The sequence below is a fragment of the Dunckerocampus dactyliophorus genome, chromosome 19, assembly GCF_027744805.1.
Source record: "Dunckerocampus dactyliophorus isolate RoL2022-P2 chromosome 19, RoL_Ddac_1.1, whole genome shotgun sequence".
In the NCBI taxonomy this organism is placed as follows: Eukaryota; Metazoa; Chordata; class Actinopteri; order Syngnathiformes; family Syngnathidae; genus Dunckerocampus; species Dunckerocampus dactyliophorus.
Genome location: NC_072837.1, coordinates 275,951 through 301,184, shown reverse-complemented (window position 1 = coordinate 301,184; position 25,234 = coordinate 275,951). Strand labels below are relative to the sequence as shown.

Below are 25,234 nucleotides of genomic sequence, written 5' to 3'. Positions count from 1 at the left end.
TTGGGTTTGGGCCCCCGCCCCCATAGACTTTTATGTCTTTGCCATAATCCTAGTTTTAAAAAAAAAAACAGAACGGTGTTATTAATATCTGCACCGCGTGCTTTGCAGGCCTTCCGCTCTCCGGTTTCTCCTCTCCGCTGACGTTTTCGCCACCCAACAGCGTGTCCAAGGCCAACTCTCTTCTGGACCTAGGATCCAGCAGGTGAGAGCAAAAAGGGAAACCATAGATTTGACCGTACTTTTACAGGTAAACACTTCTGATCTGCAATCGCTTTCTGTCTGAAAGAATCTGCAGCAAAGATTTTAGGCCCGGGACTGAAAGGCATGAAAAACTGGGAGAAGAGGAAGTACATTATATATACAGTAATATATATATATGTATGTATGTATGTATGTATATGTGTGTGTGTGTGTGTGTGTATATATATATATATATATATATATATATATATATATATATATATGTATATGTGTGTGTGTATATGTATATATATATATGTATATGTATATAAGAGTATATAAAGTATTTTTGCATAAGTCACATGTTCCGACAGGAAGCTTAGAGGCGCAATGGGATTGACACGGTATCCTCTTGTAGATAAATGACAATACAGCATAGTGGCTGAAACACGGATGGGCCAGTTAGCTTGACTTTATAGCCAAAAGTCAAGTAGAAAAGTATGACGCAGTATTATTAAAAAAAACACACAAGATGAGAGATTTGGAGGATAAAGTCGTACATTTAGGAGTGGTAATATTGGGTGTGATGGTGTCCTACGTCAGAGGGGAAATAGACCATAGCTCTTCAGGAAGGAAGGAAGCTTTTACTGACAATGTGGCAGCAAAACACAGCAGCTGAGCATTTAGCCTTTACATTACCATGGCTAGCTAGCCCGTCACATAAGTAACGTAAAGTCAAGTTTTTTTCTTACTTTATTGTCAAAATCTCAATTCTTTTAATACTGTGTCATAACAGGCATAGCCTGAGACAGCTATGGGGGGGGACTTATGTGACCTTTGTCCTTGGGCAAAAATAATATTATACCTTTTTTTCTCATAAATACAACTAAGTACAACTTTATTCTTGTAAATGTAGGACTTTTTTGTCTCGTAGATTTCTGACTTTATTCGGTGCGGCCCTGATACTAATATGTGGCAAAGAGAAAAGGTCATGCTAGGTTATTTATTGTGGTTGGGAAGCGGGTCAGCTGTTGTATCTCACTTGACTGCTTTTGTATGATCAAATGTCACCTTGTGAAGACGGCCAACTAAAACATGTCAGCAGTAAGTTGTATCATGTATGCCAAGTTGTTGTATTTATTTTTCTGATGGTTTCTGTCCCTGTAGTGTCTTTGTGGGCTGGTTAGCTGGTTAGACAATCAAAGGAAAGTCTTGAGGCAAAAGGGAGGAGCCTCCCTTCACCCCAACCATTGTCCGCCTACTAGTGGAACTTCTCCAATTATCCAACTTCATTGTTGTTCCTTCTGAAGCATTGTTTAAAACGTGTGTGTGTGTGTACAGCACAGGCCAAACGTTTGGACACACCTTCTCATTTGTCTGTATCTTCATGGCTATTTACATTGGAGATTTTGAACACACGTGGAATGATGTACGTAACAAATACGTCTTACATTTGAGCTTCATGAGGTCGTCACCTGAAAGGCTTTTCACGTCACAAGTGTGCCTTGGCAGGGGTCGGTAGAGGAATGTCCTGCCTTATTCATGGAGTTGGGACCATGAGCTCCTGTTGTGTGTGTGTGTGTCCAGACGTTTGGCCTGTACTGTACACGTGGAGTACAGTGGCCCACAAGGGCAAATGGCCAAACCAAAATCACACTATAAAACCATCAAACACATGCAAGGGGAAAATGCTGCAAATAAAAACTTCTGTAATCACAGAATCGCTGCAGGATCGAAAATAAATGCAAAAGAAAAATGTTGCAAATGCCAAAAATACACACAAACCCCAAAAACAACCGCATGAGAGAAATGCTGCAAAAAAGTATTTCAACTTTTTCCCATGACTTTTTGCCTTTTTGCTCTTTTCACATTTTGCTGTTTTAGAACAGGTGTTCTCAAATGGGCTCAACCTGGGGCCCACATTGTCCAATTGACACAAAGTCGTGACCCACTTTTGTGTTAGTTATTTTTTACACTTTTATGTAATATTTTTTTATACTGCTCCCAACCACTAGGGGGCATATTTTCATGGTTTCTTCAGTGAAAGCTAATTAACCAGCATCAGGAGACCTAATTAGGAGATCCTGCAGGCTGCTCACTGCACGAGGCAGCGCTGTCGATAGGATAGAACCACGGATGAACAGCAACCTAACCATTCATTGCTCTCGGCATGATTTTAGTTCCAATTCTTCTTCCACCACGTCGTTGGCCAGTAACTCCCCCAAGACGGCGTCGAGCGACTGGGCCGTGCCACAAGCTTCCAGACTGAAGTACCGTCAGCAGTTCAACACGCTGGACAAGCTGATGAGTGGCTACCTGTCAGGTACGCACCACGTGACTAAAGTGCAGCAGTTGGCAGTCAAAGCTAAAAAGAGTTGGCAGTAGGGAATGTGTGCTGTGGCTTCTATTTAGGGCCTCAAGTGAGAAACGCACTGATTGCATCCAACCTGACGCAGACTCAGCTGGCTACAATCTGGTGAGGAAAGCTTTATTCTCTCTTGGGACAACGTAGGCCTTTTTATGGATGGAAACCCTCTGTCCTGCAGGAACCTCGCTGACGTGGACAAGGACGGCCAGCTGCGGGCCGACGAGTTCATCCTGGCCATGCACTTGGTGGACATGGCCAAAACCGGCCGCCCGCTTCCGCTCACATTGCCCCAAGACCTGGTGCCGCCTCCTCTTCGGTACCACACACGGCAGAACGACTGCACTCGTCCGTGATATGAAACCGTACGTGCAAACGTGTGAATTCTCATTGCAGAGGAGGAATCAAGTCCATTGAGCTTGTTAACGGCACCGGACCTTACGGTAGTCCTGCTTTAGTCGACCCACTGGAGGTGGAGCCTGTGCAGAAGACGAAGGGCAGCGGTATGTTTGGATTTCTTTGAGTGGTTTTGAAACTGATGCTTCAATATCTGACCTAAATGAACTGGAGTGTGTGCCGTACGTTTGTTGACATTCCTACGGCAGGACACAGTATTACTGCATTTAGACGTATTTAGGCTGTGATAGTACTGCTGTACAAGCTGTACACCAACTACTGCAAGTATGCCCTAGTTGACTTTCTTTAGTATTGTGCCTTGAGAAGATGTTGGTGAGTTTTTTTCCAGTATCCTTCGAGGACAAGCTGAAGGAGAATTTTGCCCGAGGCAGCGCCGAGCTGGAGAAGCGGCGTCTGGCCCTGGAGGAGGTGCAAAGGAAGGAGCGCGAGAGGAGGGCCAGGGAGGAGAGGGAGGCCCAGGAGCGCAGGGAGAGGGAGGCCCGGGAGCAGGAGAACCGCAGGCGGCTGGAGGAGGAGCGACGCCTGGAGAGGCAGCGGGAGATGGAGAGGCAACGGGAGGAGGAGAGGCTGAGGGAGCTGGAGAGGAAGGAGGTGAGAGAAAGATGGACCACCTGATGGTATCCCACCTGTGGTTTATGATGTTGTGCTTGCACAGACATGAAGGCAGTCTTGGTGCTTTCTCTAACTCCAGGCAGCCAAGCAGGAATTGGAGCATCAGCGGCGTGAGCAGTGGGAGCGCAGCAAGAGGGAGGAGCTGATCAGGAGGCGAGAGGGGGAGCAGCATGAGATCTTCCAGCTTCGAGCCAAGAAGAAGAGTCTGGAGTTGGAGCTGGAGGCTGTGGTGAGACTTTCCCGTCTGGCGGTGCTACTGAGGGGAGCAGATGGTGCCCGGATGTTCACTTGTCTGCTCCGCTTTCAGGGCAACAAGCACAAACAGATCTCCCACCGCCTCCGAGACGCTCAAAGCAAGAGGAGGATCCAGAAGGCGGAAGTGGACCTCATCAATCAGAATAGAGACGAGCGCATCGCGGAGATCAACACCCTGCAGCTTCAGTTTGAGGTGGAAACAAAGATCATGATACCTCCTGCTCCGTTTCACACCGGCTGGAGAGTAATGCTTGTGTCTGGACGTCCCTCAGGAATGGCAGAGGAAGCTCTCCTTGCTGGTTCCTGAGCAGCGGAAGCTGGCCGAGAAGCTGAGGAACATAAACCTCAGCAAAATGTCACGTAAGTGCGAGTGAAAAAGTGCTGACTGAGTAGCTCTTTTAATGATGCCCTTTGGGGTCTCACAGCGGCGATGTTGGCCTCGCTGGCCGTGAACGTGGCCGACAAAGGCGCCAACTGTCGGAAACTAAAAGATCAGCTCGACGCTCTGGAGAAGGAAACCACCGACAAGCTGGCCCAGATGGAGCAGTACAACAAGGACCTGAAGGTCAGTGCTTCTTAATAGTCATTCCACCACTTCATCATACAACGTACCGTAGAGTCTAAAAATAAGATCAAAACATGCAGGAGCAGTCACAAGTTTTTACCCACTTTCCCATTGAAAAAGATGAGAATGTTTGACTGTCTTCTTAGGCGTATTTTATTCTTTTAACGTACAATACTGTCGTCCCTCCCTCCCTCACGCTACCAAGGTTTTTCAAACGTTAATCAATGAATAAATGATGGATGTTCTGTGGTTGACTATGGCCCATTGTTAGTCCAAAATATATGTAGTATTGTGGTCACTAGGTGTCAGTAATGTTACATGTTAGCTTAACATTGCATGGAGTCAGCCATGGCATATCCCACATGATAAACTGAAAAAAAACATTCTCCTCCCATTGTGTGTGGAAGTGGTACGTTTTTGGCTTTTTGCGTTGTCTTTCTTCCCCGCTCCCTTTGAAACCCTTTCTTAAGTTTAGAATAAATAAATTGGAGGCTACTTGGTTAGCTTGGTAGCATGTTATGCTTAAAGCTCCAGCCGTCTTGTGTCCCTGCAGTGATCCTGTAGCCTGTGCATTACCAGTGACTGCGGTATAGGGGTGTTATTTCATGTCTACAGAGCTCTGATAATGTTCAAACCTTACTTAGAAAGTCATAAAACTAAAAATTTCACTTTATCAATGTTGAATCCTACTTAGCGGAAGTTCACTGATGGTGGTGGAGTCTGGAACCAATAAAACGTGATAAACGAGAGACGACCGTATAGAATAGTTACATGCTTGTCTGTATACTGTATCTTGTATCAAAACCATTAAAAATAACAGAGGTTGACATTTGACCAAAAAAAGTATAGATTGAGTACCAACACAGCAGGTGTCAACATTTATGACTGGCACTGCATATTTTGATGTTCAAAATACATTTAAAAATGCAATTTTTTCTGGACTATAAGTCACACTTTTTTATGGTTTGGCTGGTCCAGCAACTTATACTCCGGAGTGACTTACTCTACATGTTTTTTTCCCACACTGACAGCCACGAGAGGGCGCTCTAGGCTCGTATGCCAGCATCTGCTACTCCTATCACTCCTGTGCCACTGAAAATCTACCATGTAAACATCAACTGAGAAAGACGGAAAGCAAATGCCCCCAAAAAGAAAAGAATATTGTGCAAGTTAACTAGTTATGTTAGGTTGTTTAGGCTATAGTTATCAGAATAACTGTTAATATGTTACGTGTGTTACATAGCACCTATTGACGTGACGTTACGCAACCTATTTAGCCTGTTGTTCTCCATGTTGTTGTTATTACTAGAACTTGCCTTTCAATATCAAATGTCTGTTGTTGGTCTCTGATTTTACAAAATACATTTCCCCCCAAAAATGTGACTTATAATCCAGTGCAACTTCTATCTAGTTTTTTCTTCTTCATTGTGCATTTTTGGCTGGTGTGACTTATAGTCTGGAAAATGGGGTAAATTGTTAGATCTACTTTTAAAAAAAAAAATCCTTCATTTTTTTTGTTATCTGGTAACACAAAAAAAGAAGTCAACATCAATCAATATTTTTGGATTTAACTCACTTCTGTGGAAGCAGTTGACACAAAAGTATTTCATGTTTAATATTTGTCTTTTTTTGTAGTGTGAAGCTTGTCTTGCTCTGCTTGTAACGTCTTCTTAACGCTTTTAACCTCTTCTCCTTTTTCTCTTCATCCTGCAACCCGGATGCATGTTGAATTCCACCTGTTCTTTTCTTGTTCTCTTGCATCCTTCCATGCATGTGATTCCTTACCCTTTTGCATCATCATCATCAGCTTGAGGACATGGACGACTGTCTCCTGCGGGGTCTTCTGTCTCTGCTGGCTTGTCTCAGCCAGCTCTTCCTTCTCATTAAGGTTATCCGTCTCACTGTCCTCCCTTCTTTCTCTTGTCCTTTCTTCTTGATGTTGCTTTTATTTTCCAATGAAATCATTCTTTCATTTGTTGATCCAGCCAGGATGAGGGTAAAACGCACACAAACACACCACTGCAAACTACAAGCACTGTATTGTCACAGGAATCACTCTCTTTGACTGATCCTGCAGTATTATTGCCTGTTCTTCTATCGCACAATAGGAGCTGAGGGACAAGCAGGCCAAGCAGCAGTCCATCCTGGACAACCTGCACAGGGTCAAAGAGGAGAAGCTGCGGGAGCTGCAGGTACGCAAGGAGGAACGGGAGCGCCAATGGCGAAGGGAGGAGGAGGAGCGAGAAAGACACAGGAAGGAGGAAGAAGAGGAACGAGAAAAGCGGAGGAAGGAGGAGGAGGAGGAGGAACAAGAAAAGCGGAGGAAGGAGGAGGAGGAGGAACGAGAAAAGCGGAGGAAGGAGGAGGAGGAGAAACGAGAAAGGCGGCGGAAGGAGGAGGAGGAGCATGAAAGACGGAGGAAGGAGGAAGAGAATGCGGCGGCCAGGTAGATGCCGTGCCTTCTGATTTTTAAATGGCCAAATTGCTCATGTAGTCATACATAAAGTCACAGTTTACACAAGAAACATGCCAGAAGGAGCCAGTCAAAGATCCTCTATTGTGACAGAAGATCCTCTTCATTTGTTTAATACAGACGGGCAAAGCTGGAGGAGGAGGAGAGGAGGAAGAGGGAAGAGGAGCGGGAGGAAGAGGGGAGAAGCAGAAAAAGGGAGGAGGAAGAGGCCAGAAGGCGAAAGGAGGAGGAGGAGAGGAAATCCTCCAAGGTGACTCTTTACAAAGCCTTGTACTCTTTCTCGGCTCGCAACAAGGATGAGCTGAGCATTGACGCCGAGTGCCTCATAGAGGTTTGTTACTCACACAAACACACACACACACACACACTTTACTGCAACGACTAAAGCCGTGTTGCCCGTCACGCAGGTGGACGAGCAGACTAAAGGCGAGCCCGGGTGGCTGTGCGGCAGTTACCGTGGCAACAGAGGCTGGTTCCCTCACAGTTATGCGGAGAAATGCGCTGGCCCCGCATCCCACGGGCCCCCCTCCCCTGGACAGCCACAACTGCCTAATTCCAGGTAGTTTTACGTGGACACAAGTATTGGGACACGCCCATTCATCCCAGAATGAATTCAAGTCAGAACCCGGACTAGCATCTTTTGCCCACTTTCTCTTCTTCATGTGTAGAATCCCAGATGGGTGTGAAATATCAGGAGACGGCGTCCTTCCTGTCCCATTGGACACATGCCAGGTAGGAAGCAAAGTCTGTTTGGTGAGTGGGAGTCAAAGCTCGTATGTTTACACACACGCACACAGCCTACTTTGATATTTATAGCATCCCTCTATGTGGGTCGTCTCCCCACCCATGACATATTGTTGCTCTGCTACACTTACCAGACACATTATTAGGTACACCTGCACAGTCCAAATAAATCCACATTGACAACAAACATGCAGGGTGATGCGGCTCCACTCCAGTCCTGCAGGTGGCGGTAATGCAGCAGGGATTTGTAAAGCTGAGATGCTGAGAAGTATTTCAAGAACAAACTGGATCTCAGCTTTGTGATGGAGGAGAACAATGATATATTATTCCAAAGGTCTCAGTGACCATCAGTGACTGGTTGTCTTGTTCAGTTCTATTTTTAGAATATGCCGTGGGCCACAAATGGCCCTCAGGCTAAAGTGCTAATATTACACTCACATTTTAACAGCAACATACCAGATTAGGCTAGAAAAAACGAAATGATTAAACTTACAGCTCCCATGTCTGTAGCCGCGTGTTGGTAGGCAGGCTCTATTTTAAGATGTGTAGCAAAGCCTGGGGGAGGATGCGCCTCTTTCCAACAAGTGAGGGAGATGATAGATTTGGTGCTGAGGCACGGTAGGGACACATGAAAGGACAACCACAATAATAAACATGACAGTGAAAAACATAGCACATTGACACCCATCCTCATTGCGCCCCTCAGTTTGCGACGCCTCTCTTGGCTCGGGTCATCTCCCCCTGGTCTCCCGGCCCCTCTGAAACCCACCTCCCGCTGGGCGAGGGTGATGTCAGCAAAGTGCCACTCAGCTTGTCGCAGGGCGATGTTGTCAACGTGCTGCAGCAGAGGGACGACTGGTGGTTGGGGCAGCTGAAGGGGAAGCAGGGATGGTTTCCCCGAAGTTGCGTTGCTGTGGAGGCGGTCGCCAATGCAGAGTATGAAGAGACGCATGACTTTCTATGACGTTAGATTGAATGACTTACATTAGTGTTTGTGTTGTGTTGCCGTCACTGAAAGCATGGACACACTGGACGTCGGCGAGTGCGCTCGGCTGGAAGGTAAGTCGGAGCCAGACGCTCCCAACTTTTAGCCGCCTCTGACTGACGCCTGCGTTGTGTGTGTACCCACAACAGAATACGTGGCCCTGTACACGTACGAGAGCCCGGAAGCGGGAGACCTGACCTTTGAAGAGGGCGATGTTGTCATGGTAACCGAGCGTGAAGGGGAGTGGTGGCGAGGATGCATCGGCGACCAAAGCGGAGTCTTCCCGTCCAACTATGTCAGGCCTGTGGAACCAGAGGTGACTTTTTCTTCACGTTGTAGTACTGATATACCATAAATGGAAGCAGGCAATAATTGGAGGGATGTTGTTCTTTCCTAAAAATATACAAAACAATCATGTATTAACTGTAATAATAATCTGGAGTGCATGAGAGAGTGGAAAGGAATATGTTATCTCTCTTTGACAGCATGTACCGAGCAGTACCGATGATACGAGACTGCGGTTAGTTGGATAGAGTCATCAGTTGGAGCGTTTACGCTACATACTCATTTTACTGCATTCATTCATTTAGGTATCGAGACCTGGGGGACCAACTAGGAAGCCTGGTGAGGATTTATACACACATGCACAAACACTCAGAGGATGAGCAGAATATTCAGCCATGCGCGTCTCTGATTGGTTGCCAGAGATCGCCCAGGCCGTCACCGCCGTCTTAGCTGCAACAGGGCACCATCTGCATCTCTACCCGGGGCAGCTGATCGTGGTCCTGGCCAAGAACTCCTCCGGGTGGTGGCTGGGAGAACTGCAGGTTAGTGGACACAATGACAGTCACGTTGAATTAGCGCCAACAAAATGAATGAAAAATATTGGCCTCCTTTCTAATAAATGCCATGCAGCGAATGACGACCGTGTACAAAAATAAAGTAGACACTTAAGTAGAGACTACATTTTTTTCCACTCGAGAAAAATAATGTAAAAGGTGGTGCCACTAGACATTGCAGCTGTAATGCTAAAGTTCCCATGTCCCAATTAATTATACCTAAAAATAATATCTCAATAAATAAATGCCACACTGCAAATAGACACTGCAGTTTTTTTCCACTCGAGAAAAAAATGTAACAGGTGGTGCCGCTAGACATGGCATCTGTAAAGCTGAACTTTCAACATCCCCATTAATTATTAAAAAAATATATATTGGAATAAACACATGAAATAAATAAATGCCATACCTACATGCTACTTTTTTTTTTTCACTGGAGAAAAAAAAATGTAAAAGGTGGTGCCACTAGACATGGCATCTGTAAAGCTCAAGTTTCCACATCCCAAATAATCCTATCAAAAAAAATTCTATCTAAATAAATAAATGCCACACCTGAAATACATGCTACATTTTTTCCACTGAGAAAAAACATGTTAAAGGTGGTGCCACGTCTAGTGGCACCTTTCCATGTCCCAATTGATTCTTTTTTACAAATTAAATCCAAATAAATAAATGCCGTAAAGCCGAGGTTTTCACATCCCAATTCATCGTATGTAAAAATTCTATCTAAGTAAATAAATACTGCACCTGAAATACTTGCTACATTTTTCCCCCGTCAAGAAAAATGTAACAGGTGGCACCTGTAAAGCTAACGTTTACAGTGGAAATGCTGTATGCGTTATAAATATAACACATCATTTAAAGATTCTTGTTTTGTCCCTTCCAGGCTCGAGGCAGGAAGCGTCAGAGAGGCTGGGTTCTGTCCTCCTTTGTCAAACTTCTGGGACCCTCCAGCAACAAGTCATCCCCCTCACCCCTGCCAGGTGACACACTTTGTAGACGACCACCACGTACCCTGTGGGACACAGTACCTATTTGTGTCAACATTGTCGCTAATGGATGTCCTCAGTGTGCCAAGTCATCGCCATGTACGACTACACGGCCACCAACCGTGATGAGCTCAGCTTCTCCAAAGGTCAGCTGCTCAGCGTCCTGGACAAGACCAACCCCGACTGGTGGAAGGGGGAGGCCAACGGCGTCACAGGCCTGCTGCCCACCAACTACGTCAAGATGACCACCGAATCGGACCCCAGCCAGCAATGTGAGTGAAACGAGGGCTGTTTGTTTGCAGGGACGCCGGTGGCCCGTGTCATTAGTGGTAATCATTTACAGTATGTTCAAGTTGTGATTGGTTTACTTCAGGCACAGTCAATTCTGCATACAAACGCAAAAACCACCACGGTAAGTTTAAAACGTTATTCACGGAGGGCTCACCGGTAAACCACGGGCACACTTGCACTTAAAATCCATTACATTTTTCTTTCAGAGGCCTTTTCGTTGCCTAAAATCTCTTCGTTTGCATGAAAGTAATGTAACTTCATGGTGATCAGATGTACCAGTATGACTCATCGGGGGGAAATTCAATGAAGACCTGGGTTCCAATCTCCGTTGGGCATTTCTGTGTGGAGTTTGCATGTTCTCCCCGTGTGTGTGGGGGTTTTCTGGGTACTCCGGTTTCCTCCCACATTCCAAAAACATGCATGTTAGCTTCACTGGCGACTCTAAATTGTCCATAGGTATGAATGTGAGTGGGAATGCTTGTTTGTCTATATGTGCCCTGCCATTGGCTGGCCACCAGTCCAGGGTGTACCCCGCCTCTCGCCCAAAGTCAGCTGGGATAGGCCCCAGCATAGTGAGGATAAGCAGCGTAGAAGATGGATGAATGGAAGTTAAATGACTCTCTCTCATGTTCACTTAATATGAAGTTAGCACCAATCAGCCAAGTATAGCCAAAGCTAATGCTAAATAGCCTGCTAATCTTAGTTGATCGAAACAAAAAAATGCAAACTAATTTCTTTACCAGCTGTCAAAATATTATATATCATATACAGTATATAATATCATTTATTGATGGCAGTTGCTTGATTTTAATCTTACAAATAGAAGGCTTTAAAAACAAACAAGCTAGCTGTCTTGTGGCGTCAGCTTCATATTTTGCGCATATGAGAGTGCTTTAAACGAAGGCTGCTTTTTTATTATTAAAGCTGAATTTAACCTCCATCCATCCATTTTCTATGCCGCTTGTCCTCAATAGGGTCGTGGGGGTATGCTGGAGCCTATCCCAGCTGACTGGTGAATTCAACTTACATGATTTAAATTGAAAATAATACGTTTTATTAGTAACATCTGAACACATTAGTCACCTTTCGGAACAGTTAGCCATCAAATACATTTAAATATGTTTGGAAGACAAGGCAATTTCATGTCTAGAGCACAATTTGTAATTCAAAGTGCTGGACAGAAAAGGAAAGAAAGGGAAAATCACTTCAGAAAATCATTCCATTGTATTTAATATTATACTTTGTATTTATATTATTATTTGTATTATTTAATGTTTTAATATTTTATTTTATTTTTATGTAATAGCTTATATGAATTGGATAATATTATGTTATATTAGATGTTTTTTAAATTAAAAAATAATGTATTGTGTTTTTTTAAATGTGATTTTAAGCTGCAGAGACCACAGAGGAAAAAAAAGAAAATGGACATGATGATCAGCACTGAGTCATTGTGATTGTGATTCTTAATGCATGTGCATGCCCCGCATTAATATTCCTGCTATATTAATGTCTGCTGTCTCTCCTTCATCTGGCTCACCTTCCCCTCCTCCACTTCATCTCTCCTTGTTTCCTCTGTAGGATGTGGGCTTTCCTCTCCTCCTCTCACTCCTCCTCCTCCTCTTCCTCCTCCTTCTTTCCGTCACTTTACCGCAACCCAGAAGCCCGGTCGTCCGCAAGAACAGCACCAGCCTCGCTTTTAGGAATTTTAGGATGCTTTGTTTTAGTTTTTTTGTCTTTTTTCCACCACTCACTTGCTTCTGCTGCTTGACTGTTTTTTTTTTAACTAACAAAAGCAGCGAGGAAGAGGATGTGACTCCAAGTGGGCTTTTGACACAGTTTAGCTAAAAAAAAAAAAACAAGTGTAAAGAAAAGTGTATTTTTACTAGAGAATGTCAGATTGCACTCAAGAGCTGTGCCAAAAATTGAGAAATACATGAAAGGTCCTATATTATTTGAAATGTCACAATAGTCCGGGGGTGTCCAAAGTGTGGCCCAGGGGCTATTTTTTATTGGCCTGCCTCACATTCTACAAGATAACTTTTTTTTTAAAGAAACAGCAAAAATTGGATTTTTTACCAGAATAAAGACAAAATATTAAGAAAAAAAAGTTGTGATCTAAGAAGAAAAGTCCTAATTTTCCAAGAATAACATCATATTGTGAGGAAAAAGAAGGTGATTGTAGTTGCATAAAGTTGACATACAGTATGAAAGAAAAAAAGATGTTACTTTAAGCCAGAATATTATGAGAAACAAAGAAAACTTTGGAAAATTAGCTTGCAGAAAAAGTATAATGTCGCGAGAACTAAGTCAAAATATTACGAGAAAAAAAAGTCGTATTCTAACAAGAAACAAAGTGTCAGTTTTCTGAGAATAAATCGGTCGTATTATGAGGACAAAAAGTCATTTTAGTAGCATAGAGTTGCAGTATAAAAAAAAAAAGTTTGATTTTAAAAGTGGTAATGGTGGGAGAAACAAGCAAAACAAAATCAAGTTTTATTAAGTCAGAATATTACAAAAAGAACATTTACAAAGATGACTTAAAAAAAAATAGAAATATTTGGAGCGAAGTTGATACTAATGATGGATCACAAAGCTGAGCTGCACTTTTTTTTTTGCATGTTTCCAAAATATCAAAGTGGCAAAGTTGCATCCTTTGACTTTTCACTATGTGGCCCTCACTGGAAAAAGGACACCCCTGCAACATCAGTGTATTGGATAATGTGGGGGGGCTTTAATAGAAAGTGAAAATGAGCATTATTGTCTTTGTAAGGGCAACATTTTTGATACAGGACATCTTTCAGTGTACCTAAAGTCATCCCCCAAATCAACTGTAAATCAACCATTGACTTGAGCTTAGGATCGCATGGAATAAAACAACCCACGTGTGACTTGACATCCCTTTACGATAAAGCAGCATTTGATTTGTTGTTGCATCTCTGAGACTTGAAGCAGTGCTCTACTTAGACTACACGTCTTCCTCCATTCAGCATTCAGGCCTATGCAATCATGGACGGTGCTTTCTTTTAGCATTTTGCAACAACTACTGGACAACGTGCCTCACTCTGGTTCATTGCTTGTGTCAATAAACTCAACCACTGTAATCATAAGGACATGAAGAATAATAAACAAAAAGGGATTTTAACACACACGTGTGCTGTTTGTGTCATGGGGGGCGGTGGTGGTGTGTTTGTGCATTGTGTGTGTGTGCAGGGTGCGCTGACCTGATGACCCTAGACACCATGACCCCCCAGGAACGGAAGAGGCAGGGTTACATCCATGAGCTCATCCACACTGAGGAGACCTACGTGGAAGACCTTGAGCTGGTGTTGGAGGTCCGCATGTGCGCACGCACACACACACACACACACACACACACACACACACACACACACACGCACGCGCGCGCGCGTTAATTTACTCACATACAAACACACATTTGTCATTGTTACCTCTGCCAGGGTTTATTTTCATATCGAAGTGTGGTAAAAACATCTTTTCATGTCATTAGTGTCTACTGGCACACACGTACTGCATGTATCTCCACTAAAGTCTTTTTTTTTTTTTTTTCATGGTTTTAACCAAAAAAAGTATTGTTGCATTTGGATAGGATGGGGAAAAATGTAAATGTCAATAATCTAAAGGGAATAATCATCAGAATAAAGAAAGGTGGGTATAATAACTCGACATTAACATTTGGATGTACATGTTTTTCAAAAAAAGAAGTATTTAGGAATTATTATTATTAAAAATGGGAAAGATAGACAAATGTTGTATTTTTCTAATTACTTTACTTTTTAAATTACTTGAAAATATATTTTTTAATTTGATATAAATCTATTCATTTTTCAAATCTCTATTATTTAAAATGGACACTTTTGTTTTTATTTGATTTCTTTTTGTCTAGATATCTTCATTTAGGAAATACCTATTCGTTAAAACAGCTGTTATTTTTTCACCATAAGTATGACGTATTTTTAATGGTAGTTTGATGTAAAAACTGTCTGTGTCTAAGTAATGATGTGCTCTTGTTGGCTCTCAGGTGTTCTACAAGCCCATGTGTGACTGTGGTCGTCTGACAGAAGGCGAGGTGGGGGTGATCTTTGTCAACTGGAGAGAGCTGATCATGTGTAACACTAAACTCCTCAAGTAAGTTCCGTGGTATTTATTCGTCTGCATCCGAAAGTTCACCTTGTAGACCAACGCGGTGCCTTCACGTCTGTGGGCGTTGACTTTTCAGGGCGCTGCGCGTCCGCAAGAAGACGGGTGGAGAGAACATGCCCGTCCAGCTGATCGGCGACCTGCTGGCGTCCGAGCTGACGCACATGCAGCCGTACATCCGCTTCTGCTCCTGTCAGCTCAACGCCGCCGCGCTGCTGCAGAGCAAAACGCACAACCAGCCCGACTTCAAGGACTTCCTCAAAGTAGGAGCGCGTTTTGTTTTGGTTGTGACATATTTTTGTGCTTTTCCAAAGGAATGGCAGCAAATGGTAAATCCCAGCAACGCTCAAATATGTTGCAACTATGCCCTCTAGTGGCTGGGGATGACACCAGTCCTTGCATGGTGGACACTAATAATATAGTAACAGACACCAGCCATTGAAAGGTGGACACTAATAATACAGTAACAGTAATTGCGCTGATCCCCCAGCATACAGGAACTGTTCTGTCCAGTGAAAAACATCCAGTTTCTCTTTTTGTTCTACCAAAAATGATATAAAAATATAAACTCTATCATGCTTTTTTTAGCGACATTGAGAAATAGATATAGTTGACTAAATCCTTCAAAATGATTAAAAACAAATTTGGAGAGACTAGAAAATGTGTGTTCTTACAGCATGCAGCAGCTGTCCAATGAACACCATGTATCTCCATGTGTTTTCCTGTCATTTATTCGAATTAATCATACACTAATATTAAAAATTTTTGGCGCTAAACAGTTTTATGATGAATATTTTTAAAGATATATACTGTACATACGAAACAATGAATAAAATACATCCATCCATCCATTTTCTATGCCGCTTCTCCTCATTAGGGTCGCGGGGCATGCTGGAGCCTATCCTAGCTGACTTCGGGCGACAGGTGGGGTACACCCTGGACTGGTTGAATAAAATACAAATTATATTAAATGATTTATCGCTGTGTTTTAATTTAATACTGAAATTAAAAGAATTTTGGCAGTGAATGGTTTTATAAAAATTTTTATATATACTGCTCAAAAAAATTAAAGGAACACTTGGAAAACACATCAGATCTAAACTGGGGAAAAATGATGTTGAATATGTTTCCTGATAATAAGTGGGTGATGTATTAGTAACAAAATGATGCCACATCATTTGATAGAAATGAAAATGATCACCCTATAGAGGGGGGAAATCAAAGACACCCCAAAAATGAAAGTGAAAAAATGATGCAGCACACTGGTCCATTTAGCTAAAATGTCATTGTAGCAACTCAAAATGATTCTCAGTAGTTTGTGTGGCCCCCACGTGCTTGTACGCATGCCTGACAACGTGGGGGCATGCTCCTAATGAGACTACGGATGGTGTCCTGGGGGATCTCCTCCCAGATCTGGACCAGGGAATCAATGAGCTCCTGGACAGTCTGAGGAGCAACCTGGCGGCGCCGGATGGACCTAAACATAATGTCCCAGAGGTGTTCTATTGGGTTTAGGTCAGGTGAACGTGGGGGCCTGGATACTGGTTGTTGTTTTTTTAAGAAAATGTGTGTTTTACAGCATATGAATGTCATGTAGCTGTGTTCATTTCTGCAATTTATTTTTCAATATTAAATAATTATAATAAAATGATTTTGGTGGTAAATGGTTTTATGAAAAATATTATTTTTTAAGATAAATACATACCAAAAAAGTACTACAATACAAACTAAATCACAAATTTAGGTTTTTGGAAAATGAGTCTACTACTACTACTACAGCATGCAGTTGCTGTTTAATGAATACATTTTATTCTACCAAAAATCTAATTTAAGAAACCCTTTTGGAGATGCTTACAAAAAAAAAACCCAACCCTAACTTTTGTAGCATATACAGTAGCTGTAACTCCATTGGCATTTGGAGTATTTGCATGATGGCAGTCTTTGTAAATAAGAGAAATGTGAGACAAGCACACACAGCATTTGGAGTTGCATGTTTTTGTGTATGTTTATCTCTCAACATTGAATTGTATTTATTGTATCTCCCCTTGAGTAGAAAATCGCCACTAACTACCGCTGTAAAGGAATGCCGCTGTCCAGCTTCCTCCTGAAGCCCATGCAGAGAATCACACGCTACCCTCTGCTCATAAAGAACGTATGGACGGCACACGGGAACATCCACACAATACAATGTCTATCTATTTCTAGTAGAATAACAGAAGAATCCATTGTTGCACAGATCCTGGAGCACACCCCTGACCATCACGCTGACCACGCCGCCCTGAGAGAGGCGCTGGAGCGGGCCGAGGAGCTATGCTCTCAGGTCAACGAGGGGGTCCGGGAGAAGGAGAACTCGGACCGCCTGGAGTGGATCCAGAGCCGTGTGCAGTGTGACGGAGCCATCGAGGTCAGCACGTATTCAATTGCTGTGGTCATTCCACTGCCATTTAACAGGCTTCACCGTCTCTTTTCACTTTCGAGGGAATTGTCCTTAACTCATTCAATACCAAGGACGTATATATACGTTTTTATAAACCTCAACACCCCATCTCAACAATGTATTTATACGTCTTTTATGTTTTTTTGCGTGAGAGGCTAAAAGAAGGAAGGAGGAAGTGAGAGAGTGGAGGAGTGTAGCGTGCAGAAGGTTACTACGCATTGTAGGGACACTTGAACACATGCATGCAGATGTGCACATGCGTGCACACATATACTGTAGTTCAGTACTTCGGGCGACGGGCGGGGTACACCCTGGACGGGTGTCCAGCCAATGGCAGGGCACATATAGACAAACACTCACATTCATACCTATGGACAATTTAGAGTCTCCAGTGAATCTAACGTGCATGTTTTTGGATGTGGGAGGAAACCGGAATACCTGGAGAAAACTCACGCACGCACGGGGAGAACATGCAAACTCCACACAGAAAGGCCCAGGGGAGAAACCAACCGATTTCTTCCCCATCTCCAGACTGTTAGTGTGTTGGCCAACATGCTAACCACTAGACCCCTGCAGCCCCCTAGTTCAGTTCCAATTGTGAAAATTGTAAATAGTTATTTTTGTTTTTTTGTGTTATGTTGGTATAGTTGTTTAGATATTTGAGCTGTCACAGAAGCAACAAATATTTGTGTCAAAGTGAAAGTTATGCTTAAATGTATCTTTTCACAAAAAGCTGCTTCTCTAGTTGGGAACTGATATTTTCCTGAAACTTATCTATTTTCTACTGCTGATTACTAAAGAACGGAAAAAGGTAGAAACAGACTTTTTTTCTGATGAAAGATGGGAGTCGAATGTTTCTTTTGGTAGGTTCCATGTTTATATAACCATACAACACAATATTCTGTGTGCCTTGAAAGATCAGTCCAAATGGTCTAAAATGGCCGCTACTGAAGGGGTTCTTTTGAAAATTGGCTAGGATTGAATGAGTTCAATTGCCGGAGCTCTGTATTAACTATAAAAAGAAAATAAATCCCCAGTGTTGACGTAGGCATGCTGTGTTGCAGCACTTGGTGTTTAACTCACTGACAAACTGCCTGGGCCCACGCAAGCTCCTCCACAGCGGCCGTCTGCATAAGTCCAAGAGCAGCAGAGAACTGTGGGCCTTCCTCTTCAACGACTTCCTCCTCCTCACGCACGCCACCAAGACCTTCTCCTCCTCCGGTCCAGACAAGCTCTTCAGTCCCAAGAGCAGCATGCAGCTGAAGATGTACAAGACGGTAAGTGAGGCTGGCAACACCTAAATAGTGTTCTGTTTTTTGTGTCAATCGGCACACTTTTTTTTTTTTTGTCCCAAGCAGCCGCTCTTCCTCAACGAGGTTTTGGTAAAAATGCCGGCTGACCCTTCCAGCGACGAGCCGCTCTTCCACGTCTCGCACATCGACCGAGTCTACTCGCTCAGGACCGAGACCTTGAATGAAAGGTTTGATTAAGGTCGTACCTTTAGGCAGGCTTTATTAGGTACACCCGCACCATTCCAAGGCTTTCATTTTGAAAAGTGTTGAGCAGCAAAGCGTTTTGTCATATAAGAAGTATTTTTATATATATATTTTATTTGTTTTTTAGATCTTATTTGTTATTTACATATTTGTATCATGTGATTCCCGTCCATTCATCGTGTTTTGTTTTGTTTTTGCGGGGGCTACTTCCATGACCTACAGCAAATCACAAACTGTAAATAATGGAAACACTGATTAAAAAGCCCTAAAACAATTTTTGATATTCTAAAGCAGGGGTGCCCATTATGTGGATGGTGAGCTATCTGTTGATCACCAAGATGGTTTGGGTTGATCGCATAAACGTCACTTTGTAGATGTCATATGACATCAGTCGGCTGACATGAAGCTTTCCTCCTGATTCGCTGTTGCTCCCCGCGGCAAACGTGGTGCAGACATCTCAAGCTACACACGGAGACGCAACTTTCATCTTTATTCTTCAGATTACGGATAAGCTAAGTGAGCAGTAAGATGTTTATATCATCCATTCACTCGTAGCGGCTAGTTATGATGCTTTGATGGTTTGCATGGCGTCCTGAACCCCACCATAGAAATGTGTTCTTTCTACTCTTCCCTGTCTTGAACTATTATTTCATGATGAATTGGAAAATGTGTCCATTGCTGAAAGCTTTTTAATACGTTGCCTTGACTTGGGCTGCACCGTCTTCTGCATCATCACTTTCATTTTCTATCGGGAATGTTTGATAGCAGATGCTAACTGGACATGAAGTGTGTGTCTAATGAACACTGCGTGTTTTGACTGACATACAATATTGAGGAATTATGTGTAATTACTGTATCTTTATTGCCATATTGAAGTTTGAATTATTGACAGATAACTACTTTGAAACTGTGAATATGAACTACTAACCATGAATATTTAATATACTGTAGTAGTTCCAAAGGTTACTGCTTAGATTTGTGTTTAAAGTAAGAGGTAGATCATTTTCACTTGTAACTTGCATGCTGAAAAAGTGTGTGCAATCCTGATATACTGTACATGTACCTGTACAATGTACATACTCATCTGTATTTTCTACATTTCTAGTAGGAGGTAGATTTTTGGGACTTGGTCATTTTAAACGTAGCTCGCATGCTGACAAAGTCTGAGCAGCCCTTCTGTAAAGTATCCAAAATAAAGTAAAACAATTCCAGGCATGCAGTGTACAGTAAAACATCTTCCTGCTGGAAAATGTTGAGTGAAATGACTTCAAAGCTGCAGTACTTTTTTGTTAACGTGTAGATAGTGCCATCAAAGCTCTTTCTATTTAAGTCACTGTAAAAACACTGAATTTATAAGCACAATAATGAGTAGCGACAGATTGTTCTGGTCTTGGACGGTGCAAGTGTTCCTAATGTTGTGGCCTGTGTGTCTCCGGTCAGGGCCACATGGGTGCAGAAAATCAAAGCGGGGTCGGAGCATTTCATCGAGACAGAGAAGAAGAAAAGGGAGAAGGCGTATCAAGGTGAGCTGTAACATGTTTCTGTGATGGTGGTCACATCTCCCTCTCTTGCTAATGCGTCCATGTTGTCCTTTAAAGCTCGCTCGCTGAAGACCAGTGGCATCGGCAGGCTGTTGGTGACCGTCTCCGAGGCTCAGGAGCTCAAAGCCTGCAAGCCCAACGGTAATTCCTCAAAAAGAGACAACCTTGACATTTGCTGTCACTCCATCCTGTCTTTCTTTTCCCATGCAGGAAAGAGCAACCCTTACTGCGAGCTGACCATGGGGGCTCAGTGCTACACCTCCAAACCCGCCGGCAACACCCTCAACCCCAAGTGGAATTTCAACTGCCAGTTCTTCATCAAAGACCTCTACCAGGATGTGTTGTGCATCACCGTGTTTGAGAAGGACCAGTTCTCACCGGACGGTCAGTGGGCGTATTCGGTCAAAAATGAAGGACTCTCCGGTCCATTGCACATAAAAACTTTATATGACTACACATCGTCAACTATGTCAATAAACTCAAATATTGTTGAATTCATCCCTCTGAGCCAAAGTGTGAAGGCAGTTTTTGTATTAAAATTAATGAGATTGTGTGCCTAATGTTGTGGCCATTACCAAAGTCTATTAAAGCAAGTGTATGGCGCACTCTTCTGGACAAAAGATGTAATAACAAAAACACCATAGGAAACCCATGGAAAAAAATTATGGACTAATTCAATATTTTCTGACAACTTTTTAGACTTCCTGGGCCGCACTGAGGTTCCCGTGGCGACCATCAAGAAGGAAATGGAGAGCAAAGGGGCCGCCAGTCGCCGTCTGCTGTTGCATGAAGTCCCCACTGGAGAAGTCTGGGTTAAGCTGGACCTGCAGCTCTATGAGCCACCCAAATAAGACAAACTTGAGGCAATAGTGGCAAAAACAGACTTCAAAGTGCCTTTACATACTATCTACTGCAAGCCTTTCAGTGTGAATAGAATTGCCAATCACTGGAATCTTATTTTCTCCATACAAAGAGCCTGTGGACATGATGAATGGCCAGAATAAATTGTTCATACAGTTTTCGGGAAACATTTGTCATTATTTGGGACTCTGTTATTCACTGCAAGTTGATGGATGCATGATTACTTGTGTACGTGTGTGAGTCTACCAGGTGAACACACAAGGTGCGCAGGCTGATTAAAAATGGAGTTTAATGTGTGGAGAACCAGCAGCTATGGTGATGGCACCTTCCATCCGGCGTGGCCGTCTCACGTATGTGGAAGGGTATGTTCATTCTGCACAGCACATGTTTCCGTTCATTTCAAATAAAACATTCATATCTGCTAGGATTACAACTGTCACACCTGTCGTCTGAGACGCTTTTGGTGGCATCTAATGATTGCACGTGGGCCTCGGGAGGCTGGGGCTCGCTCTGAGAGATCCACTTGTACTGACATCCTAAATCACACAAACATGTAACGGCCATGGTGGAGTTAGTGCACTACTACACTACCTGCTTCACAGCGAGCTGGCCTCTTCTGCTTGGACCTGCCGTGTAATTCTGTCTCCTTCATCTTGGCCGCATTGAGCTGTGTGAGGATTGAGTCAGCAGTAGATCAGTGTGAACATTTTGCAGAACCAAAGCGAAACGACTGGTTTACAATTTCTAAACCCAATAAACTACATCAGTGTGAGCTCACTAAAATGTGTAAGATTTTTGATTATTTTATTTTATGTACGTAATTTTACACCCATTACAAAATGAATTAAATTTTTGTGGTTGGTTCGTTACGCCGTTTTTTTTGTCCTAGTGTCATTTGCAGTGATGTATTTCTTTTTATCATCGGTGTGAGCTCAATTGTAATATGTATTATATATTAGTCTTGTAATATGTATTATATATTAGTCATTTTCTTTTCCTTTTTTCCATCCATTATAATATAGATTGCATTATTGTTTTATCTTTAAATAGTTTTTGGTTTATGTATTTTTTCTATTATTTTGAATACATTTCCTTCAAAACTGTAATGGTCAACATAAAAGAATGCACTGGTTAATGCAATAATGTATATTTAAAACAAACCATTCAACATACAGTAAAAACACTCTCATACTGCATAATTTAGCCGGAGAGCATCCTTAGAGGAACAGCTCCCTGTAAAAACCAACAACCAATACACTGCTGACGTGTTGAGGATGCTTGGCAGAGGTGCAAACTCACCTTGCACCTGTGTGGCTTTTCGGTGTGGAGGAGGTAAGGATTGTACTCCTTCAAGTCGCACGTGTCTAGAAACACAAAGCCCTGATGAAGACAGAAAGCGCTAGTCAAACATTTTTGTCTTGAAATACAGTATTTGCTGGACAGACCTTGGCGTTCCCGTGATGGAGGTACTGGTCGTACAGGTTCTGGCGCATGTTGGTTTCCAGCGGGTTGCATGTGAACATGTGCTGGTCCATTTTCTTCTGGATGGGTGACCATATGTCCTCTTTCCAACACTTACGCATGCGTTCCCTCCTCAGCACCTTAGCCTCTTCATGCCTGATGAGGATGCTCTGGAACTCCTCCACAAGGACAAAACACACACATTATAGTGGCAATAACTTCATACTTCCAATTGAATGATAATACCTTTTCTGTGTCTAGTAAAGGTTGAATTAACTCTTTCATCTCTCTGCTTTCAACTTCCATTTTTGCCTGCAGAAGATGTCACACGCGAATATCTGTATCTGTGCTTCTGGAGTGGCAGCGTGATGTGGTGCAGTACCTGTAGTCGCCTGTTGGAGGCGTAGGACGACAGATAGCCTCGCCTTGGCCTGGAACCGTCTACCGTAGCGGAGGTGTCCACTCTTTTCACTTGTTTTCCACACCCACAAGCGTTCCTCTTCTTCACTGGTGCACTCAGTCTCACCTCTGCCCTCACGCACTTTGGCTCTGGCGCCTGTAGAGCAACATCGCAGCGACACTTTTTGCCACATTCTCTGCACGCTAGGTGATATTCATGACAAATTGAGTCAGTGAGGCAAAGATGGTGATTATCAATATTTATTGCATATTACGAAGGAGTATTAAGGTCACATGATAATGGTAATACTGCCAGTATGAATACTGTGTAGACAATGTGTATTATCACTTAAGTCTTGTAACATTACATTTTAGCGCAACTTCATTCACTTAATTTTAATGTTTTATTCTCTTTCAACGTTTGGACTTTCTTCTCGTCGTATCACACCTTTCTTGTATCAATACAAAATCATTCTTGTAACCTTGCGACTTTTTCCAGTAATGTTATGCCATTCTTGTGACATTCCAACTTCTTACCCTAACTGTACAACTTTTGTAATTGGAATTTGTCATAACATTCTAATTTTCTTCTTGTAATATTGCAACTTTTCATCAACAATTTTGGTATTTTTATGTTTTGTTTTGTTTTTGTGCAGTCATCCCTCGCTACGTCACGGTTGCAACATCGCTCCCTCACTCGATCACCTTTTTTTCCAAAATTAATTCCTAAATGATCACTGTTTCATGGTTGAATACGGCCTATTAGTAAAAAAAAAAAAAAAAAGCATATTTAAGAAAACTGTATTTATTCTTGGCCTAAATGAAGCATTTTCAAGCATAAAATGGCTAAATGAACTAAAATACAAATACAAGGCAGAAGAGTCATTCTAATTGTGAATGTAGTATTCTACATGGACCACTAGGTGTCATTGTTCAGTGTCACTAAGGTTCCCCAGGGAGCACATTGACTGTGACACTGCGACACTGCTGAGCAGGAGTTTTATTTAAATGGCTTATTTACTTTTATTCTGTCTACTTTATTGGCTAATACAAGTGTAAAGCCATTTAAAGCAGCCATTACAGTGCATCAATGTATTCATTGATGCCATTACAATACGTCGATGTATTGTAATGGCAGGAAGTACGCTGTTCAGTCTTATTTATGTGTAATATGTCTTATTTTCTTTGATGGTATCTACTATATTGGGTAATAGGAGTAGAGAGGTGAATATAGGGGTGTTATGTCATGTCTTGAAGCCTCTAACAATGTTAAAAGCCGTATTTACAAGGTAAATAGGTTTTCTTTGCCATAACAAGAAAAATATTCCATTATTTATATTGAATCCTACTTTGCGGAGATTTCCGGTCGTGTCTTGAACCAATTAACTGTGATAAACGTATGTTGTACCATTCACACTTTTCTTTTCATAATAATCCAAGTTTTTTTCTTATAATATTAAGACTTCAGTCTTGTAATATAACTACTTCTTTATCGTAATTATTATTGCTATTAACTATTGTCTCTGCAACATTACTTGGCTATTGTTACAAGTTATCTGTCGTAACATAACAACTTATTGTCTTTGTACAAATTCTTGAAATTACGTTATTCTCTTGTCCTAACAGTGTGACTTTTTTCCTGGTTAACTTTGTCATTCTACCTTTACTACATTTTTCTCCTCTTCGGTGTGGTCCCAATGTGCCTAATAATATAACATTAGTTTAAAAGTTATGTTCTTGCACATTTTTAGCGAGCTGTCCGGTTGCGCTGACCTACCTCGGATGTCACAAGTCCTATGTTAAACGGGACGTGGTAGGTGATTATGCCGCCATTGCATTTCTTTGACCTCATGTCTTAAAAAAAAACAGACAAATGTTAGTGTAACGTCAAATACAATCCCTAATAATAGTTAAATGCATGCATTGCATCATTGTTAAATATAAAATAAAATTCTTATCATCCATAGCGAAATTAAACTTAAAACTAGCCTCTTACTAGCATGTTAAGCTAGCTGCTGAGTCACTCCCACAATGCATTGCGCCAGCGTTTCTTACCTTGGTGGACCAGGCTTTTTAAAAGGTGGACGAAAGTAAAACCTTACAAAATCAACTTAACATGTTTGAATATTTTCTCAAAACAATGTTATCAATACTTAATGACTT

The 25,234-nt window shown here is 42.3% G+C and overlaps 2 protein-coding genes across 4 annotated transcripts in view; one reads left to right on the top strand and one right to left on the bottom strand.

Moving 5' to 3' along the window:
• Positions 1-21,385, top strand: part of itsn2a (intersectin 2a) — a 31,650-nt gene extending 10,265 nt beyond the window's left edge. Inside the window, exons 8-40 of one of the 3 annotated variants that reach the window (XM_054762390.1) lie at positions 109-202; positions 2,361-2,503; positions 2,593-2,656; positions 2,727-2,864; positions 2,942-3,048; positions 3,291-3,553; positions 3,654-3,803; positions 3,882-4,022; positions 4,102-4,189; positions 4,255-4,394; positions 6,202-6,282; positions 6,503-6,840; positions 6,988-7,198; positions 7,275-7,426; positions 7,536-7,599; positions 8,318-8,547; positions 8,630-8,670; positions 8,746-8,912; positions 9,187-9,220; positions 9,302-9,423; positions 10,322-10,418; positions 10,505-10,696; positions 13,929-14,050; positions 14,758-14,864; positions 14,956-15,139; positions 16,930-17,028; positions 17,113-17,280; positions 18,378-18,590; positions 18,672-18,793; positions 20,250-20,332; positions 20,408-20,491; positions 20,561-20,734; positions 21,050-21,385. In XM_054762390.1, coding sequence (XP_054618365.1) covers positions 109-202; positions 2,361-2,503; positions 2,593-2,656; positions 2,727-2,864; positions 2,942-3,048; positions 3,291-3,553; positions 3,654-3,803; positions 3,882-4,022; positions 4,102-4,189; positions 4,255-4,394; positions 6,202-6,282; positions 6,503-6,840; positions 6,988-7,198; positions 7,275-7,426; positions 7,536-7,599; positions 8,318-8,547; positions 8,630-8,670; positions 8,746-8,912; positions 9,187-9,220; positions 9,302-9,423; positions 10,322-10,418; positions 10,505-10,696; positions 13,929-14,050; positions 14,758-14,864; positions 14,956-15,139; positions 16,930-17,028; positions 17,113-17,280; positions 18,378-18,590; positions 18,672-18,793; positions 20,250-20,332; positions 20,408-20,491; positions 20,561-20,734; positions 21,050-21,201 — 4,565 coding nt within the window. In that variant the 3' untranslated portion in view covers positions 21,202-21,385. The remainder of the gene's footprint in view (positions 1-108; positions 203-2,360; positions 2,504-2,592; positions 2,657-2,726; positions 2,865-2,941; positions 3,049-3,290; positions 3,554-3,653; positions 3,804-3,881; positions 4,023-4,101; positions 4,190-4,254; positions 4,395-6,201; positions 6,283-6,502; positions 6,841-6,987; positions 7,199-7,274; positions 7,427-7,535; positions 7,600-8,317; positions 8,548-8,629; positions 8,671-8,745; positions 8,913-9,186; positions 9,221-9,301; positions 9,424-10,321; positions 10,419-10,504; positions 10,697-13,928; positions 14,051-14,757; positions 14,865-14,955; positions 15,140-16,929; positions 17,029-17,112; positions 17,281-18,377; positions 18,591-18,671; positions 18,794-20,249; positions 20,333-20,407; positions 20,492-20,560; positions 20,735-21,049) is intronic. The other 2 variants (XM_054762392.1, XM_054762391.1) reach the window with 2 other exon arrangements.
• On the bottom strand, positions 21,333-25,234 carry fam228a (family with sequence similarity 228 member A). The gene is made up of 10 exons (XM_054762408.1): positions 25,225-25,234; positions 25,127-25,140; positions 24,849-24,925; positions 23,055-23,228; positions 22,919-22,984; positions 22,657-22,851; positions 22,511-22,591; positions 21,800-21,878; positions 21,654-21,747; positions 21,333-21,584 (listed from the first exon to the last, which is right to left on the bottom strand). Exons 3-10 carry the CDS (start codon positions 24,921-24,923, stop codon positions 21,500-21,502), a joined length of 849 nt encoding a protein of 282 aa, XP_054618383.1. The 5' UTR covers positions 24,924-24,925; positions 25,127-25,140; positions 25,225-25,234; the 3' UTR covers positions 21,333-21,499.